The 19997-nt window shown below is 36.2% G+C and overlaps 2 protein-coding genes across 4 annotated transcripts; both read left to right on the forward strand.

The window, feature by feature from the left end:
• The first annotated feature begins 7668 nt into the window (after positions 1 to 7668).
• LOC117632131 (putative white-brown complex homolog protein 30) lies at positions 7669 to 16598 on the forward strand. The gene is made up of 14 exons (XM_034365543.1): positions 7669 to 8531; positions 8619 to 8695; positions 9017 to 9289; positions 9869 to 9932; positions 10039 to 10185; positions 10431 to 10465; positions 11042 to 11115; positions 11661 to 12586; positions 13547 to 13843; positions 14281 to 14745; positions 15157 to 15305; positions 15519 to 15808; positions 15909 to 16042; positions 16180 to 16598. Exons 1-14 carry the CDS (start codon positions 8299 to 8301, stop codon positions 16334 to 16336), a joined length of 3321 nt encoding a protein of 1106 aa, XP_034221434.1. The 5' UTR covers positions 7669 to 8298; the 3' UTR covers positions 16337 to 16598.
• A 628-nt stretch (positions 16599 to 17226) lies between these two features.
• LOC117632947 (translin) lies at positions 17227 to 19966 on the forward strand. Of its 3 annotated transcripts, XM_034366594.1 has the most exons (8): positions 17234 to 17665; positions 17757 to 17853; positions 17941 to 18056; positions 18583 to 18627; positions 18987 to 19012; positions 19328 to 19332; positions 19401 to 19463; positions 19596 to 19712. In XM_034366594.1, the coding sequence occupies exons 1-7, from the start codon at positions 17302 to 17304 to the stop codon at positions 19426 to 19428; spliced, it is 681 nt and encodes a 226-aa protein (XP_034222485.1). In that variant the 5' UTR covers positions 17234 to 17301; the 3' UTR covers positions 19429 to 19463; positions 19596 to 19712. The 3 variants fall into 3 exon arrangements, with proteins under 3 accessions (XP_034222483.1, XP_034222485.1, XP_034222484.1); XM_034366592.1 differs by having other exon boundaries at positions 17227 to 17665; positions 19328 to 19463; positions 19596 to 19966; XM_034366593.1 differs by lacking the exon at positions 19328 to 19332.
• Positions 19967 to 19997: the final 31 nt, after the last annotated feature.

A 19997-nucleotide genomic window follows, 5' to 3' on the forward strand; every position in this document is an offset into this window, starting at 1 on the left:
TCAGATCCTTGACATGAAAGAAATCAGGAAAAAGTTCAATAGACGTATTATTTTGTTTGTTAAATTTGGAAATAGAAATAATATCTTGCTTAATGGAAGGAACACAAAGAACATTAGATAAGGCAAAGGTTTTGGAGGAGGGGGTAGGGAGAGAGGATGAACCGACATGAGTTATACCCAAACCTGAACCATTACCAATAATTATTTCATCAGGGCCATCATATGTGGAGACATCGGAGAGATTGGTGACTTTGGAGGTAACATGGTGAGAAGCACCGGAATCAAGCAACCATGTGGGAGAGGCATTGTGGCGGCCATGGTAGGTAGAATTGACCACTGGCTGACTTTGGGAGCCAGATTGAAGCTGGGGACAACGTTTGGCACTATGACCTTGTGTACCACACCATTGACAATAGCCACGATAACCAGTGCCAGTAGGGTTGTTTGAACGACGACCGTTGTCAGTGGTTGAAGGCGAGGTGGATTCAGAGGAACCACGATAATTGTTGCGGAAGCTAGAAGAACCACGATTGTGATTGTAGTTGTTGGAGCGAGAACCACGGTTGGTGGGGGCTCGCTGGGAGCTTTGAGTGACATTAGTGGTGATGACAGGTGTGGTAACTGGAGCGTCGGCACGTGTAAGGGCAGCTTCATGTTCAACCAACTTATCATGAAGATTTTCGAATGAGATAGAGGTGTCACGGGAACGAACAACAGCAGCCATCTCCTTAAATTCAGAACCAACACCATTGAGAATGTAAAGGAGAAGATCATCATCAGAAAGGGGGACATCGATGATGGCAAGTTCATCGGCGATAACCTTAACATCTTGCAAATACTGAGAGACAGGCTTATTCTCACGACGCATAAGAGTAAGGCGTTCCTTGAGACCAAGGACACGAGCACGGGCTTTGCTAGCAAAGAGATGGAGCAGTTTGTCCCACGCCTCCTTGGAGGTCTTGGTGGAGGCAATAAGGGATATTACTTGCGGTGATACGGATGCAAGAATAGCATGGAGGAGCAGCTGGTCCTGACGAATCCAAAGGGCGCGAGGCGCGGCTGGAGTGTCTGGGGGGCATGTAGAAGAACCATCCACATAGCCCATGAGGTCATAGCCAATAAGGAGGGCGTTAAACTGGGCACGCCAAGATGGGTAATTTGTAGGGTAAGCTTGACTGGAAGTTGTGCAGCAGCGTTGATGGTGATTAGGGAGGATAGGGTGTTGGAGTTGGTGTTGGTGATGATTGGGGTGGATATATCAGAGGATTCAGGAGCCATGAGTATAGACTGCTGGAAAAAAAAAAAAGGAACAGAGGATGCTCGTTGGAGCCTTAGGGCTCTGATACCATAAAGAGATTAAGAATGAATGGTATATTTCATTGATATCTGATTGATACATGGAATAACTATTATATACAAATTGATACTATCTAAATAAGGTAAATATAACAGGATTGATGTAGAGAATCAATCCAGGTTGTCTAGATAAGGTAAATACAATGGGATTGATGTAGAGAATCAATCCAGATCAGCTATGACAGGAAGGCAACAATCAAGGTTGACTTTGATGAGAGATTGCAGATGATTGCGTTGATAATGAGATGATTTCCTTTGATGAAGGTTCCCTTTTATTTTAGACGTTAAAAAATTAATCCATACTTTGAACATTGATTAGATATGAAATTCTTATTATTTTATAAAGAAAGCATTTTTGGTCATAAATAATTGTAAGAAATGTATTCCCAAGAATGAGAATGAAAAGTCAAGGGGCTCATGGCATGGGTTTCAAATTTCTCTCTTCTTCCTGAACATCCTATATGGTGTAAAAAGTACCTCATCTTCTCTAGTGTTCATACTAAATATGGAAATGGCATCCCACCATTCTCACAAACCATTTCTCTCTTCTGCATAGCATCTTATATGGTTTTCGTAATCATTACATGTTAGAATGCGAACATTTGATTAAAAATCAATTTGGTCAAGAGTTAAAAGTCCAAGATCTTTAAGTTAATTTTTTTTATTAAGTGACGTGGGAGCTACCAAACTTGTTACTTTTGATCATCTATAATTATGTTGGTTCATAATTTCATTTGTGTTCTTCGGTGTTATTATTTCTATTAATTCCATCAACAAAGAAGAGGGTCCCTTTTAGTTTGCATGTTTGTGATTTACATCTTGTTTCCTGACCTTCATTGCAAAAATAGGAACTTTTGTTTTCACCAAATTTTTGGTCATTACAAACAGATTTTGGTCATTAAAAACATTGACTATATTTCAAAAACCGCGTCGACATATAAACAAACAGAGGCCGACTTATGAAATTTATTTATGAAAACTTAAAATCAACTAATTAAAAAAACAGAGATGATTCTTTAAGAGTGCTGCTAAACAACCCTAAAATTAACTGAGTACACTTCACTATTAAACTATTTATTGAATTAGTAATTTATCATAATATAAAATAACCAAAAAAGGATATACTGAATTGTGAAAAAAAAAAATAATAATAAGTACACCATACTCACCATATTCAACCTTAATTAAATGTAGAGAAGTTTTCGCATTACTTGGTGCCCATGGTGAACAATACAACAAGCACTAACAGAGGCACAATTGCATGACGGAAGGTTTTTCCATTACTTTTTCTGATAATTTTTTGTTTTTGTTGTTTTTTTTATACTAGAATTTTATTCAATTTGCTTGATTAGTGTTTATTTGTAAAATTCGACAGTTACTTTTCCGGGAACTTTTGACAAAGTTTCACTCATCAATTGATGATTGCTTGTTGCCATATTTTTTATTTTCTTCAAGAAATTTTGGCCTTAGCAGTAACGGGAAATTTAACTTTAATATTTATATATATTTCATATAAATAAATAAATAAATATATATATATATATATCTATATATATAAAGCAAAAGGCAGAGAATGGTGAAACATTCAAAATACCAGAAAATGCCCTTGGTTAATGCAAACATTACAAATTGAAATTATTAATTAAATGAGGATAATATGGTAAATTCAAAATTTTTCGTATTAAAAAAATTTAAAAAAAAAAGAAAATTCATATAATGGATCCTATTTTTATGGAACACAACTATCCATTATCTTTTTTAATTCTAAAATAAATTTAATTTTTTTTTTTAAAAAGTCTCTTGCAGGCGCGGAAGCGCGTGCAGAGAGTCTAGTATATATTAAGCAAAAGGCAGAGAATTGTGAAATATTTAAAATACCAGAAAATGCCCTTGGTTAATTCAAACATTAAGAATTGAAATTATTAATTAAATGGGGATAATATGGTAAATTCATATTTTTTATATTATAAAAATAAAAATAAAAATAAAAACAGAATAAAATAATAGGTCCTACTTTTATGGAACATAACTACCCATATTTTGTTTTCTTAATTCTAAAAATAAAAGAAAAAAGAAAAAAGAAAACCAATTGGCACATGCGTAAGGCAGAGAATGGTGAAACATTCAAAATACCAGAAAATGTCATTGGTTAATTCAAACATTAAGAATTAAAATTATTAATTAAATGAGTATAATATGGTAAATTCATATTTTTTTCATATTAAAAAAATCTATATATATAAAGCAAAAGGCAAAGAATGGTGAAACATTCAAAAAATCAGAAAATGCCCTTGGTTAATTCAAACATTAAGAATTAAAATTATTAATTAAATGAGGATAATATGATAAATTCATTTTTTTGATATTAAAAAAATAAAATTAAAAACAAAATCAGATAATAGATCCTACTTTTATGGAACATAACTATCCATATTATCTTTTCTTAAATCTAAAAATGAAATAAAAAGGAAAAAAGAAAACCAATTGGCACATGCGTAAGCATGTGTCAAGGGGTTAGTATATATATAATACATATATTCATTAACAAATAAAGTAGCAAGTTCAACTGATTTAATAGGAATGACCTTGCAAACATTGTCAGACGAAGAGAACATAAACTTATAAAAGAGCTTCTTGCGGAATCAACAAAACAAATATAAATGGTAATGTGGATAATGGTGTGGCTGGAATTCTAGATGCAATCAATGATTATAAAGTAATAGTAACTTGGTTTAGGATTGATATTAGGGTGGTGTGTTATAAAGTGTATTATAGTGTACTAGGGATATTTTTCATAGTTAAATAGGGTGTACTTAGTTCAAGGGTAGTGCTATGCACAGGGCAGGCTGGGTGCCTGCCTAGCCCAAAATTTTTCTTTAAAAAAAAAAAAAAACTACATGTGTTATAAGTCCATCCCAAAATTTAAAAAAAAAATTAAAAGCTAACTTTACACATATGTTGCCCATCCAGATGGTCCCATGTCTTCTCTCTCCTTCTCTTTTGGCTATTAGACTTCTTGTTTCTTTCTCTCTCTTTGCTACCTGACATCAACAAATTTCACCCTTTTTTTGTGTGGTCAAATTCTCCCTCTATTGGCTACATCTTCTATTATCTTGGGTGGGTAACTTGGCAACAACATCTTCTCCTCTCCTTTTGTCAACAACAAGTATTATTCTCATTCTCTCATTTGCTAGATATTTTTAATTATAGTTTTAATTTAAAATAGAATATTCTAAGGTTTAATTAGGGATGAATTATAATTTTGAGATTTTGTTGAAATTAATTAGGGCTTTGATTAGAGATGAATTATTCTAGGGCTTTGATTTGGGATTTTGTTAAAATTGAGTATTCTAGGGTTTAATTATAGATGAATTATAATTTTTGGTTTGGTATTGTTGATATGCTATTGTGAGAATTTGTTTGATTTGTTGTCGGTATGTTTGATTCAAATTCTCTCTACATATTATTCACAGGCTATCTTTTATTATGTCGGATTACAATTGGAATCCTAAGAGAACAAAGAATTGTTATCTTTTTTTAAGAAAAAGAATGATGGGTCATCATCTAGTACATTGCCTTCTAGCACTTATTTATCTACTCCAATGTGTGATGAGCAAAATCCTATTGAGTCTCCCATTGTCAAGCCTCCGGTTGAAAGAGTTCAATCTCAAAGAGTCGATGATGATCATGATTTTAATATCAATTATCTTGAGCGTGATCTAGGATTACGTCGTCTAATGTGCAAATATATGGTGAATGAACAAGATAATGTGCGAAGAGCATATATTCTATTAGGACCATGTCAACCCGAGTTAGAAGATTATCCAAGCCACTTAGAAGGGCGGGACTTTCGTCGATTTAATAAAAAGTGGTTTAGCCAATTCACTTGGCTTGAGTATTCAGTTGCAGAACAAAGTATTTTGTTTTCCTCGCTTCCTTTTTGACATGAACTCAGTCACACCCAACCTTTATTGTTGATGGGTATAAAAAATGGAAGAGAATTGGTGGGAATCAATGTGCATTTCAACATCATGCAGGCAAGCTAAATTCATCACATCATCTTGCTATGCAAAAGTGGATTAGCTTGAAAAACCCATCTCTTCATATTGAAAAAGTGATAGATAAGCAATCAAAGCAACAAGTGATGGACAATCGGTTGCGACTTACGACCACAATAGAGAACATTAGGTATCTAGCAAATCAAGCATGGGTTTTTCGGGGTCACGATGAATCCGCTGACTCATCTAATTGGGACAATTTCATTGAAATAGTAAAGTCTTTTGTAGAAATGAATATAGAAGTTGCATTTACTTTTGGTTTTAGTTTTAGCTTTTGTATTTGTTGAACTTTTATTTATGGATAGAGATGCATTTGAGAGTAATGCTCATTATGTCCCCTAGGGGTGGGCATCGGGACCGGAAAACCGGAACACAGAACCGAATCGGTGAAAAAAAAATCGGGAAAAAAATCGGTTGACCAAAAAAGTCAACAAACCGGACCGCACCGGTTCCAACCGGTTCCGATTTCGATTTTACACCGCACCGGACCGGTCATATATATATTTTTTGTTTTTACAAAATTTTAAAATCTAATGCCATATTTTAAATTTTATAATCACTATTTTTCCAAGTTCAACTTCAAAAAATTTATAAATGTATGAATTGGATTATTTGTTAATTTTTAAGCCAAAAAAATAAGTTATTTGTTATAAATTTTTTATTAAAAAAATTAAAAAAATAAATTAATAATCTGGTTCAAAATTGAAACTGGTCAGAACCGGACCGGAACTGGTCAGAATCGAACCGGCCAGTTTTTGAATTTTTTTTTTGTCTAAATCGGACCTGTTAAATAGTACTGGTTTCGATTTCGATTTGAGATAAGAACCGGACCGAATCGGACCGCGCCCACCCCTAAAGTCCCCCCCGACTAGGTGTATCTTTTTATGTTTATTAATGAAATTCACTCGTACCATCGAATTTAATATGTAAGTTCAATAACGCTACGACACCAACTTGTTTACCAACTTTTGAATACCAACACATGTGGCACATGACATGGCAACCCATGTCATCTGCCATCTCATCTATTTTAATTACATAATTTGTTATATAAATAAAAGAATTTCACACCGAAAAAAGGAAAAAAAAAAAAAAACTCTTATGTCTTCCTCCTTGGCTCCCCCACCCTATCCTCTCTTGAAAAAACCCTAGAAATTCAATAATCCTCCATGATAGCCAATATATCTCTCAGTATGGGAATCAAAGCCAGGATGCCAGTCAAGGTGGATATCAGTATGGGAATCAAAGTCAGAATTCAAGCCAAAATATATGTTTGCAAGATAATCTAGGTGCAAGTGTTGTGGATGTGGGTTTTTCATATTGTAACTATAATTGGATGGACAATTCCAATCAAAGCATTCAACTCTTTCCTTTCAACAGTCACCAGTTGAAACTTCTCAAATTCAAAGCACCAACTCTATATATGGGCCATCTCTCGTGAATGAGCAGTCTAATGAAATTGCTAATGTCAGTTTGGATAGTCAATTTGAAGCCTGGGTACTGGAAAACCAGTATGTTCCAGCAGTAACAAATGATTATGTGCCATCTCATCCAAGGGGTGAAAGGTACTTAAGAAATCAAGCCTGGACCATCTTCCCCTTGCTGGAAGAAATCAGAGATATTAGCAAGAGATTCCATGATGTTGAATGGAAGTGGGTGTGCATGAGTGCTAATCGTGCTCACTTAGAGTCGTTGATATAGCATATAGAGCTGTTGAACTAAATAGTTTGGCCAATAGGCTACCGCAGAGGGTGGGGGAGCCAAGGAGGAAGACGGAAGGGACCTAAATATTAAATGGGTTTCTTTTTCTTTTTTCTTTTTTCGGTGTGAAATTCTTTTATTTATATAACAAATTATGTAATTAAAATAAATGAGGTGGCAGATGACATAGGTTGCCATGTCATGTGCCACATGTGTTGGTATCCAAAAGTTGGTAAACAAGTTGGTGCCTGTAGAGTTATTGATGTAAGTTTTGCCCAACCGACTTTTGAATCCTGGAATCGCCACCGCCTTAGTTAATTTTACATTTTCATTAAAATATTAGGGTATACTTAAATCATATGATATACTCAGTTAATTTTAGAGTTCATTTAACACTCTTTTTTAATTACTTCTTTTTTTATTTTTTATTTTTATTTTTATTTTTTAAATGTACGTGAGAAATGAATGTTGTCAATTAATAAGCATCTATTATGCAAGTGTTTAAAGAGGCACAGACAGAAACAGAAAGACTCGGAACAAATTTCACGCACAAACAGTCATGTGGTTTTGACTACCTTCAATGTGGCCGCTGGCCACGCATTTCTCCCCGCCATTTCCTCAGCCCAAATTCCGGGCCTCCTTCAGAATTCACACGGACCCTTTGGCCAAAAATCTTTTCCGTTTCTCAGCTCTGGTTGCTTTCGGGCCCTCTGCCACGTTCATCTTCAACCTCCATCGCACCCACGCTAACTTGCAATAGTTTTTTCCTTCCTTCACTTCTCAAGATTCAATTTTTTCCTTTCGACCAAAAAAAAAAAGATTCAATTTTTTCTTTCCAGCTTACCCATTTGCTTCATTCTTTCTTCTTGGTCCATAAAAACCCAGAACTTTTAGTGTACTGCACAATACCATTGGCATTTTCGATAACCCATTACTCAATTTTGTGTTCCTGGTCCATGTGGGTTCACAATTTGTCACAACATTGCATGATATGCTTGATATGATGAAGCATTAGAGAGTGTTGCAGGCAATTATGATCAATGCCTCCATGGTCAATTTTCCATGGACCACCTGCAAATTTGAATGCGATTAAAAAGAATATTCATTGAGTGTGTTATTAGAAAGTTGGATTCTTGGATGGTTTTGCTACAATGTGTGATGTGGGGAGCTCCAACTGCTAGAAATGAGAGGATTGAGGATTAATGCCTGTTGGGTTCCCCATGCTTTTCTGTTTCTTATAATTTTTTTTAACTTATTGCCTCGCACTCGGTGTGTGAATGGAGATGATTACAGCAGGACCAAAAACCCAGCTGTGCTTCCTATGGTTACACAGCTAATCTATAGCCGGCTTACAAATATCACTAAAACTTTAAGCACTGACCTTAAAGCTGATATGGGTTTCTGCATAAAGAATGTGTGAGTAAAACCCAATTGCCCTTAGTTTGTTTCTTTGCTACAAATTCCTGTTTTCAACCTAAGATGTTCTTTTTCTTGGCTTTTCAGACATGATGATTGGAATGGAGCATTCAATTTTACGGGAAAGCTGGGATTCTTGACTGATTGTATAAAGCAGACAAGTGGTACAAGCTTTAGTCAATTCCCTATTTTTTATTATTATTTGTTTTGGTGTGTTTTCATTGCTAGTCTTTCCCCCCCTTAATTGTAAGTGCATGTGTGTTCTAGCATGGTAACATAAAGCCAATGCCATAATAGAGAAAGGGGCTCTTAGTTCTGTTGGTGTGATGTCCATGCTTTGTTTTGTACTACCCTGATTCGTTCTAATGATGTGATGGCATGCTACATTCTTGTTATCTTTTCTCCTGGAGAACTTGTCTTTAAATGTATTCATATAGCTTATACCTCTGTAAAGTTCCTAACGAAAGATGTAATTCAATCACCAGGAGATGTCACTAATAGACTATGTACAGCAGCAGAAATAAGGTCCTATTTCAAGAGTTTCACCGCGGGTGGGATAAAACGTTCAAACTACTTAAAACTAAACAAGAACTGCAATTTGACCTCATGGGTTTCCGGATGTGAGCCTGGTTGGGGCTGTAGTCTCGGCCAGAACCAGAACGTTGACCTCAAAGCTTCAAGCATACCATCTAGAACTCGGGATTGTCAGCCTTGTTGTGCAGGGTTCTTCTGCCCTGAGGGCATTACGTGCATGATACGTAAGTATGTGATGACACCCTCATTATCATTAGTAGAGATGTGGTCTATAATGTGGTCCAAATATTTTTATTGTTATTAATATATGTTCATGAATTTATTTATTTAACATATCATTAATTCTTTTGGGCTGATGCTTCACTTTTTCCTGCTGCTTTTTTATTTTGTCATTTTCTTAAGCTCTGTGCTTATTTGGATCTAGGATAGGGTTTTCAGTAATTCTTTCTTCTTGTTTGAGAGGGCTGGAAGTGTTCATGCATAGTTATCTTGCCACATTCTTGTGATCTTTGTTTGAGTTCAAAATTATATTGTGTCTATAACATTTAATGCTAATGTATCTGTCTGTATATTGAGCAAAGTGAAATAAAATTCATGAACATTGCAGTTTATGATTCTTTTTGTTCAGAAAAAGATTTTATTGATATACAATCAGAACTATACATATAAATAACTTCAGGAATGTATGCCAAATTTTCTCAGTCCACATAATTTCAGTCTCCTGAGCTGATTTGAAAGTAGGCAACTTATTGATCTATGATCTAACACCTTTTTGTTTTGTTTTAATTTTGTTGAAAATGAAGCTTGTCCTTTAGGTTCTTTCTGTCCCAGAGCAGGATTGAACAAAACGACTGGATTATGTGACCCGTGAGTTGATATCCTAGTCTTGACAACCTTTTTGTCCTCTCCTATCTCAGGTTTCCTATGGGCTTATAGTATGCATTAGTATTCATTGGTGGATACAATTTTGCAGATATAGTTACCAAGTACCCGCAGGAGAACCAAATCATACTTGTGGTGGCGCAGATATTTGGGCTGATGTTGACAGTAAAACTGATATTTTCTGTTCAGCTGGATCATACTGTCCGTCTTCTATACATAAATATATTTGCAGTAGTGGGTATTGATTCTCATCCCCGGAACTCAAATAACTTTCTTACTTGCTTGCATCGTACTACTTTTCTATTTTGGCCATTGCGACTTGCTACTTATTGCTACATACTGCAAGATAAAAATAACCCTGAGGGTAAAGTCGTTCAGAAATAAATCTAATCCATCTTGGTGTTGCTGCATGATCTAAGAATTAGGCAACTAGTTGTGCTCAGCATCTGTATTCACTAAGATTGTGTTCTCATGCAATTTCAGGCATTACTGCAGGATGGGTTCAACTGCTGAAAACTGTAAGTTTTGTTATATGTTTAGTCCTTCCATGTATAGCCTTTTAATAATGTAGACATTTACCTTTTTCCTTGTGTTCCTGCTCCATTCGTGACATTTGGTGTTAGTTTGGAGTTTTTACTTTCTTGAATATAGCTTGGTTTGGTTGGTTAAAGATGTGTCTTTGAATTAGCAAACTTTGCTCCCTTTCTCTGCTACTGAGGTTTCAGAATCTCAAATATTATAAAGAGGAAAGGGGCTCGCATATGGAGTTGTCCTTTTATATAAGTTATGAATCTGTTTCTTTACTCACAAAGTCATTATATGTTTAATGATATTTAGTTTTGCACTATTAGGTGCTTGACCAAAATACAGGAAGAGTTGCGTACCATTTTCTGATGAATGCAATAAAATAGGTTACATGCACCATATTCTCTCAGTAACAGCATATGATATTTCTGTTGACCATATCTCTTAGCCCTGTACCATTTCATTTTCACAAATCTGTGCTTCTCTAAGATTTCTGCCGCATAATCTACGTTTGACTGAGAAGGGTTGTGGTTTGATATATTTTATTGATCTCAATTGACCATTTGCAGCGTGCTTGAAGTTGACTGCATGTGGTCGTGGTACTGCAAACCAGAAGATTCATGCTTATGGGATCATCCTTATTGTAAGTGTTTCCTACATATTCTTGGATCAAATTTTGTAAAATAAAATCATAAGCTAGTTTTGGGCAGTTCATTGTTTAAGCAGGTGAGGATCAATTTTAGTTGTGAACCTTGTGGCTTTCAATTTGGATTTAGTCCTTATTGAAGAATATAAAAATTGATACTTGCTATCTCACTCTCTTAAGATTTGTTTAATTTTTGAAACCTCTGTGTGTTTTGTCTGAATAATAAACTCTCTAAATACATTTTCTCATATTCATTCAAAAATCCTGTAATTTTCCTTTTGACAACAAAAAAATAAAAAAAAGGCCAAAAAATGGAATGACATACTGCATGACATGAGTAAAGCAATCTCCCAAGTTTAGGTTCAGATTCTTCAGAACATGCTTCTGCATGTGCAAGACAATTTATAGATGTATTTGATGTAGGACGCTCTCGTTCTCTCTCTCTTTTTCCCTCTCTCGCTCTCTCTCTCTAAATATATATGCTTCTATATATATATGTAGGGCTAATTGATCAATCAGATACTGTTCACTTGCCTCTGTAGGTTTTACTGAGTCTTGTTCTGCTCGTAATTTATAACTGTTCTGATCAAGTTCTTGCCATTCGGGAAAAAAGAGCAGCTAAGTCCAGGGAAGCTGCAGCAAGACATGCACGAGAAACTGCACAAGCACGCGAAAGATGGAAGTCTGCAAGAGATGGACTCAAGAAGCGCAAAACGGGATTGCATGAGCAGATGTCCCGAACATTTTCTCGCAAAAAATCTGCAAAATCAGAGCAACTGAAGGTTTTAGGCCAAGCTAAACCTGGTACAGATGACTCTTTGTTACCACCTAAGATACCAGGTACATTAAGCGGGGAGCAGTCATCAGCAGCTGCTTCAAAAGGAAAGAAAAAGGAACCAAGCGACCTTACGAAAATGATGCAATCCCTTGAGGATGATCCAAATAGTAATGAAGGTTTTGATCTACAGATCGGGGATAAAAATATTAAAAAGCAAGCACCAAAAGTTAAAAACCTGCATACTCACAGTCAAATTTTCAAGTATGCATATGGGCAACTTGAGAAGGAGAAAGCTATGCAACAACAAAGCAAGAACATGACCTTCACAGGACTAATCCAAATGGCTACCGATACTGATGTGAAGACCCGTCCTACGATTGAAGTAGATTTCAAAGATTTAACTCTCACTCTGAAAGGAAAAGAAAAGACTCTTCTGAGGTGTGTCACTGGGAAACTTTTACCTGGTCGAGTTTCAGCAGTCATGGGTCCTTCGGGAGCTGGGAAAACAACTTTTCTTTCTGCATTGGCAGGAAAAGTAACTGGATGCACTGTTACGGGCTCAATTCTTATAAATGGAAAATCTGAACCAATGCATTCATATAAGAAAATAATAGGTTTTGTGCCTCAAGATGATATTGTGCATGGAAACTTGACCGTGGAGGAGAATCTCCGATTTAGTGCAAGGTGCAGGTATGTACGTTACAACTTCATGCAGCAGTTTAACTGCATTTTTGAATTATTTCCCTTCTTCAGAGTTATACATATGTGGAGTTTTTTTTATTGCTAGTTAGTAAGTATCATTTTGTCGTAGATGATTACACATCCTCACATTTTAATACATGTCTGTAATTTCATTTGCGATTTATTCTGTCGTATACCTTCATTTCTTTTTCATGGCAGATATATGATGCAAATTAAGCATATACCATAGTCAAAACCTACTAACCCAATATTGAGAATACTAAATTCTTTTACTAATTAAAATCTGTTACAGGATACCTATTTTAAACATGGTGTTTTTATATCTAGATGTTTTTAGTATTCTTAGGTACCAGTGTACTCTTATGACAGATGAGATTCTGATTTCCGTATGACCCATTTTTATTTGTTCACTTCATCGGTTATTTCTTCCATCATGCTTGAAGAACACATATTTTATCATATTTACATCATAGCATATCTATGAATTTGTTTTGTTGAAGAATTCTGACCAGCCAAGATTCATCATAAAAAGGGATATATTTCCTGGTTGTTTCTCATTTTATCCTTTATCAGACTTCTAAATGCTGGCTGAGGCTGACTCTTGATACTCTATGTTATGTTCTTATTTCACATACAATTTTTCTCATTTTACAAAAAAACTTAATGATGAGGCTACCGTTACAAGGTACTCAATGCACTCGGGAAATAAAAAGCCTCAGGCATGTACGGAATGCATGTCAAGAGGCTACCATTTATGATTTGCTCTTTATTCATATGAGAACTTTTTATCCCATACTAGCTAAACATTTATTGTTGTCAATTATGTTTCGCCATTAATTCTTAACCATACTGTGTAACTTTTGTGTTGATTTGATTGAGGTCAGCAATTTTTGTTGGCTTCACTTTGATTATATTACATCTTTGTTTCTGGGCCCCTTCATACTGCAGGCTATCTGCAAACATGCCAAAACCTGATAAAGTCCTGGTTGTTGAAAGAGTTATTGAGTCCTTGGGACTACAGTCTGTTAGAGACTCCCTGGTTGGTACCGTGGAGAAGCGAGGAATCTCTGGAGGTCAAAGGAAACGTGTAAATGTCGGCTTAGAGATGGTCATGGAACCTTCATTATTGATCTTGGATGAGCCTACAACTGGTTTGGATAGTGCATCTTCCCAGTTACTTCTTAAAGCGCTTCGACGTGAAGCTCGTGAAGGGGTAAACATCTCCATGGTAGTTCACCAACCAAGGTATGCTCTCTCTAAAATTTCAGGAAACAACCAAAAGCATGAGATATAGCGACCAGAATTTCTGAACATGTGGTCTGGTAGTTGATGTGTTAATAACAACTGGTCGTAATAATTGACGTAATAAGTATACATTAACTGCCACATCATGTAGTCCCTTAAGCATGTTCCTAAGAACAATGAACTGCCACATCATGTGGTCAGAAAATATATAGTTGTTTTAGCATTTTCCCAAGAAAGCATTGAACTTGAGTACTGCTATTTCTTTCTCTGGAAAGTTCATGATGAAAAGTATTTAATTATCAATTGTCAGGTTAAAGAATAAGAAGCCGTTATTGGTTGCTTTTTCTTCTGTTATCTTTGTATCTTATTGACTTAGAGTTAGTGTTTTGATCCTTTTCTCTTTTTTTTTTTTTTTTTGGGGGGGTCGGTTCATACAGCTATGCCTTATTCAGGATGTTTGATGATTTCATTCTTCTAGCCAAAGGAGGTCTTACTGTATATCATGGATCTGTAAAGAAGGTTGAAGAATACTTTGCTGGCATTGGGATTGTTGTACCAGACCGTGTTAATCCTCCGGACCACTTCATTGACATTTTGGAGGGTATAGAAAAACCAAGCTCAGGTGTGACTCATGAAGAACTTCCCGTTAGGTGGATGCTTCATAATGGGTACCCAGTACCTCCAGATATGCTGCATCATCTTGATGGTATTGCTGCAAGCTCAGCTGGCCCGAAACCTGTAATGAAACGAGATCAATCTTTTGCTGCAGATATGTGGCAGGATGTAAAGTCTAATGTTGTGGTGAAAAAAGATCACCTACAACATAACTTCTTCACGTCTAACGATTTATCCGACCGAATTACTCCTGGTGTGGTTCGCCAGTACAGATATTTCCTAGGGAGGTATAGCATCCATTATTCATTTTTATTTAACATGCATAAGAATCCAAATTCTCTCTACTGGTTGTTGATACATTATTGGAGGTACAGTACTATCCCCAGAAGCCTGTCCGGGTTTGCTAGGGTTACATATCTGTTTATATGCAACTTGCTTTTGGGTGGCTTGTTTTTGTTTGTCAGTTTTTCTGGTAATTTTGGAAACTCTCAAGTCAAAAAGGGCATTCTTTGATCAATTTTCAGCTTAATATTAGTACTCATTTGAGCGTTGCCTAAATATCTGTAAAGATGGCCCCTATTGAAGATTGAAACTACAATTTATTTGGAAGAAGTGTAATTGATAGTCCTTCTTTGGCTGTTGAAGTCCAAGGACGTTTTAGTTTTTAACCTGAAATTCTTATAGGTAATTTCTCTCAGGGTTGGTAAGCAGCGACTACGAGATGCTCAAATGCTGGCAGCTGATTATCTGATTCTATTACTGGCTGGAGCCATCTTAGGGACTCTTGGTAAAGTGAAGGATGAAACATTTGGTGCCCACGGCTATACTTATACTGTCATTGCTGTTTGTAAGTTTAGAAACAAACTTTCTATGTTAATATTGAGTCTAACATGGTTTCTTTAGCCTTAAACTGATGAGATTGGAAAGTGTTATTTCTCTCAGTTTTCCTTGCCAAAGTTATAAAATGTTGCAATAACTATAAGTCGCAGTGTTTTAGACTAGACAATTTTCTCACCGTGTCTTCGCTCATTTGATATAATACTAATTTTGCTTATTGCAGCACTGCTATGCAAAATTGCAGCATTGAGAACCTTTTCTCTGGACAAATTACAGTACTGGAGAGAGAGTGCATCTGGGATCAGCAGTCTGGCTCATTTTCTGTCCAAAGATACGCTGGACCATTTCAATACAATCATCAAACCATTGGTTTATCTATCCATGTTCTATTTCTTTAATAACCCAAGGTCATCCTTTCAGGACAATTACATTGTCTTGCTTTGCCTTGTGTACTGTGTGACCGGCATAGCTTATGCAATTGCCATCTACCTTGAACCAAGCCCTGCCCAACTGGTATATATCGGAATATCAAGCTGATAAACTAATTACATGCTTATGAATGTATGTATGTAATACTTGTATTTCTTCTAAATCTAATCATTTCTGTTTTCAGTGGTCCGTGCTTCTTCCTGTTGTTTCGACCCTCATTGCAAACCAAGTGAAAGACAGTGAAGTAGCGAAGCGTGTAGCAAACTTTTGCTACACGAAGTGGGCACTAGAGGCTTTTTTCATTGCAAATGCAGAAAGGTTTGTTGTGACCAATCCACACGTGCATGCAAATTTGTTCCGTGGAACAATCGACATTGTTACAAATTCCAGTGTTCAAAGTTTTCTTTTGTATTCTGTTGCGAATCGGGATGCTGATTTCATACTTTCTTGATCAGGTACTCTGGGGTGTGGCTGATTACTCGCTGCAATCAATTAATGAAAAGAAGCTATGACCTTGATGATTGGACTCTTTGTCTGGTCGTCCTCATCGTCATTGGCGTGCTTAGTCGTGTCCTGGCTTTCTTTCTGATGGTGACTTTTCAGAAGAAGTAGGTTGGTCTGGATATTCCCTTTCTCTGCAGATTTTCTTGTATATAGATCATACAAGTCAGATTTCAACACCCTTGTAATTTGTATCATAGTCACTGATGAAGGTGAAGCAGAATTCTTTAACAACAGAAAATTGATGGCTAACATTGTAAGCAGAAATGCTCATGCCTAGATGAGTATAGAGGACCCACACATTTACTTAATTTTGTACAAAAAAAGGAACTGTTCAGTTTACTTTGATCTCTATGTATGCTCAGTAGTTTGACACCACATATATATTTATATTTTCTCAAATTTTGAGCTTGAATCATATTAATGAGTCATTACCAAATTTTCCTAAAGATTAAACCTATTTGATGCAAGGGAGCTAACAATTGCAGCCATTGAAGTTTTATGACACCAGTTTTGGGTTACATATATTTTGTTGTGCTTGTCATTGTACAGAGGTAAAACTTTATATATCCTATTCAAGAGAGATCTCTTTTTTTTTTTTTTTTTTTTTCCTTTCTTTGTTAGGCTAGGGAAGTAAATCCGGATGTATTCTAATTCTAACTCATTACTCCGCTCTTATTCATTACGTGAACTAACTCCAAAGCCTGAAGAGAAATCTTTCTCTCAACCATGTAAATGTGAAGTCAATTAAGAGCAATATTTAGGTCGAATCTTGGGCCTTGATGTATGTGATGTTCCCAAAGTATTACCGGGATTCACTCATGTCATGTGTGATTGTGCTGCATTCTTTTCAAATCAATCTCAAAATAACATTTTTATTCGAAAATAAACAGATTACTTTCCCCAAACTGAAAATTTGGATTTTATCTAGGTAAAACTATTTAGAAAACCAAATACAGTGACCAAATTGAAAGAAAATAAAATTACAGCCACCAAACTGAGCAACATACACGCATTTTACGCGCGCAACACGTATCTATGAACAACAGAAAAACCCACGAAATGAAAAAGGACTAATGAATATGAAATCAGCGTTTCGAAACGTTTATTGTACGCTCTTCCGCTCCCTAAACCCTAACCCTAACCTTCCCTCCAATTTCCTCCCTCGTCGTCTTACACTCCTCATCCCTCCCTCAGCTCCGTCCATCAGAGCCCAAACGTTTCGCTCGCTCTCCCCCACTCACTCCTCTGCATCCATGCCGGGCGGTGAAGCTCACGCGGCTCCCCTGCTGGAGAAGCAGTTCGAGGACTTCCGAGCGCAGCTCAAAGAGTCTGGAACCTTGCGCGAGCGAATTCGAACTGTGGTTATGGAGATCGAGTCCACCACAAGGCTCATTCACTCGAGCCTTCTCTTAGTCCACCAGTCTCGTTCAACTCCTGGTAATTTCATTTCATGTGAAATGTAGAAAAGGATTTTCCTTGATAAATTACATTTTGTTTGTTTTTATTTTCTGGTTTTAATTTGAAGCAGAGGTTTTGGAGAAGCCCTTGGCTCAGATTGGTGTGCTGAAGGAGCTCTACAATCGACTCGCTAAGATTGTGCTCGAGTCTCCTGGGCAATACTATAGGTTAGTGAAGTGAAACAGGGGCATTGTTGGAATTTTAATTTGTGGTTTGGTTTTGGGACTGGCTTGATTGATGTGGTTTGTGTTTAGATATCATGGTGATTGGAAGACGGAGACACAGACTGTGGTTTCTCTGCTTGCTTTTATGCATTGGTTAGAGACAGGGGCTCTTTTGCTGCACACTGAAGCTAAGGAAAAACTTGGGTGTACGTTTCTACTCTCTGTTATTGTTTGTTTATGGTGAAATGTTTGTATTTTTGTCTAATATGAGCTTCTTTTTTGTTTTTTTTTTTTTGTTTTGGAATTGTGATTTTGCCAAGACGGTGTGTATATATGTAGGTGTCAATTTCGTGAAATGAAATGCGTAATAATATTGACAATCAGATTTCAACCAATGGGTCGGGGTACTTTTTCATCATTAGAAGAGCAGCCATGATCATGCTTTTTAACCATTGATTTAACAATCAGGCTTCAGATTGATCTTAATCTGAGTCTAATGCAATGTAGAAACAAAGATTCGAATAGCAATGGTAACCAAAACACCAAAATCTTCTATGATCTGATTTTAGTTGAAAAACCTTGAGGCAGGGTCATGTGATGTAATGATGTCAATTACAACCCACGAGATCCATGACTGTTTATAATGTGTTATGTTTTTTTCTTTAAATAATTTAGTCTTAATTGCAGTGTATTATCTTTAGTTTCTAATATGAGTTATTTCCAATTTTGCAGTGAACGATTCAGAGTTTGGTCTGGATGTTGAAGACTATCTTGTTGGTGAGTGTTGTAAGATTTCTTTATACATGATTGCATAAGAGTGATGTTGCTGTGAAACAAGTCAAAAAAGTTATCTGTTGATACAATGTTGTTTTGTGATAATCTGGAAAGGCACAAGATTTTGATTCTTAGATATATATTTCATGGTTTCATTACCTTCTATCCAAGGTGCAAATAATATAATTTTAAATCTCCTTAACAGCACCTCATTCAAATTGTGTGGGAGTCAATTGTAGGGTGTGTATATCTAAACCATTGTGAGGAGTCCAGTAGGCTTACTTGCATGGATTATTATCGCTGCTGGTTTCTCTTGGTTAAGTTAGACGCTGATGTGATTGTTTTTTTTCCTGCTGTTGCAGGTATTTGTTTCATGTCCAAGGAATTGGTAAGTAGTATTCAGCAATTGTGATAGCTTGCTTTTTTGTACTTGTTCAAACTGCCTCAAAATGTTTTGATTGTTGTCTTGAATTTAATACCAGCAAAAATTTAAATTGATAAGAAAATATGAAAAGTTTATACTTGAATAGGTATATAGTTGGATACAGAGACCTAGGGTGTATATCTAGAAGGATGTCATTGTGCTTCAACTGAGAAAATTCATGAGGTGAAAGCACATTGATTGACATGCCATTTCGCATGTCATGAAAATAATTGATAGCTTTCTATTGAAGTAGGCTCATTATACAATACATTGCTGCAGCCGAGGTATGTGGTTAACCAAGTGACAGCTGGGGACTATGACTGCCCAAGAAAGGTGCTGAAATTTTTGACAGATCTTCATGCAGGCTTCCGCATGCTTAATCTTCGGAATGACTTTTTGCGCAAGACATTTGATGGTATGCTACTCATTGTGACTTTACTTCTCAATGTTTCTCGTTTCCTTTCAAGTTACAATCCTTGCAAGCCTTGTAATTTTTCATTTTACTTTTGCATTCCATTTGCATGAAATACTTTGTCACCTGTGGCAGGTATGAAGTATGACCTAAGAAGAGTCGAAGAAGTTTACTACGATGTTAAGATCCGAGGCTTGACAGTCAATGGTGATCCTGTGGCAGACCAAGCAGCACAATCATAGATTTCAAAAGTTGTAAACTTCCTCTTTGTTATCTTGATTACTTGAAATTCCAGAGAGACAGATGACGGAAGAGGGTTTTGTGTCACAAACTCCAACCGAATCGGGTAAATCTAGAATCCTGCTACTAGTTACAGGAGAATGGAAGCAAGGAAAACTGTAACCAATGCCTTGCTTCCAATGTCATTTTCCGACTTCTGTGTAAATCTAAAAACAATGAAACATGGTTGAGGAAGAATGAAAGTTAAGAGTTTTGTGAATCCATCAGTTTGTTTGTAGAAAGAAAGAGGGATATATA

Source organism: Prunus dulcis, chromosome 6, assembly GCF_902201215.1.
Source record: "Prunus dulcis chromosome 6, ALMONDv2, whole genome shotgun sequence".
Lineage (NCBI taxonomy): Eukaryota > Viridiplantae > Streptophyta > Magnoliopsida > Rosales > Rosaceae > Prunus > Prunus dulcis.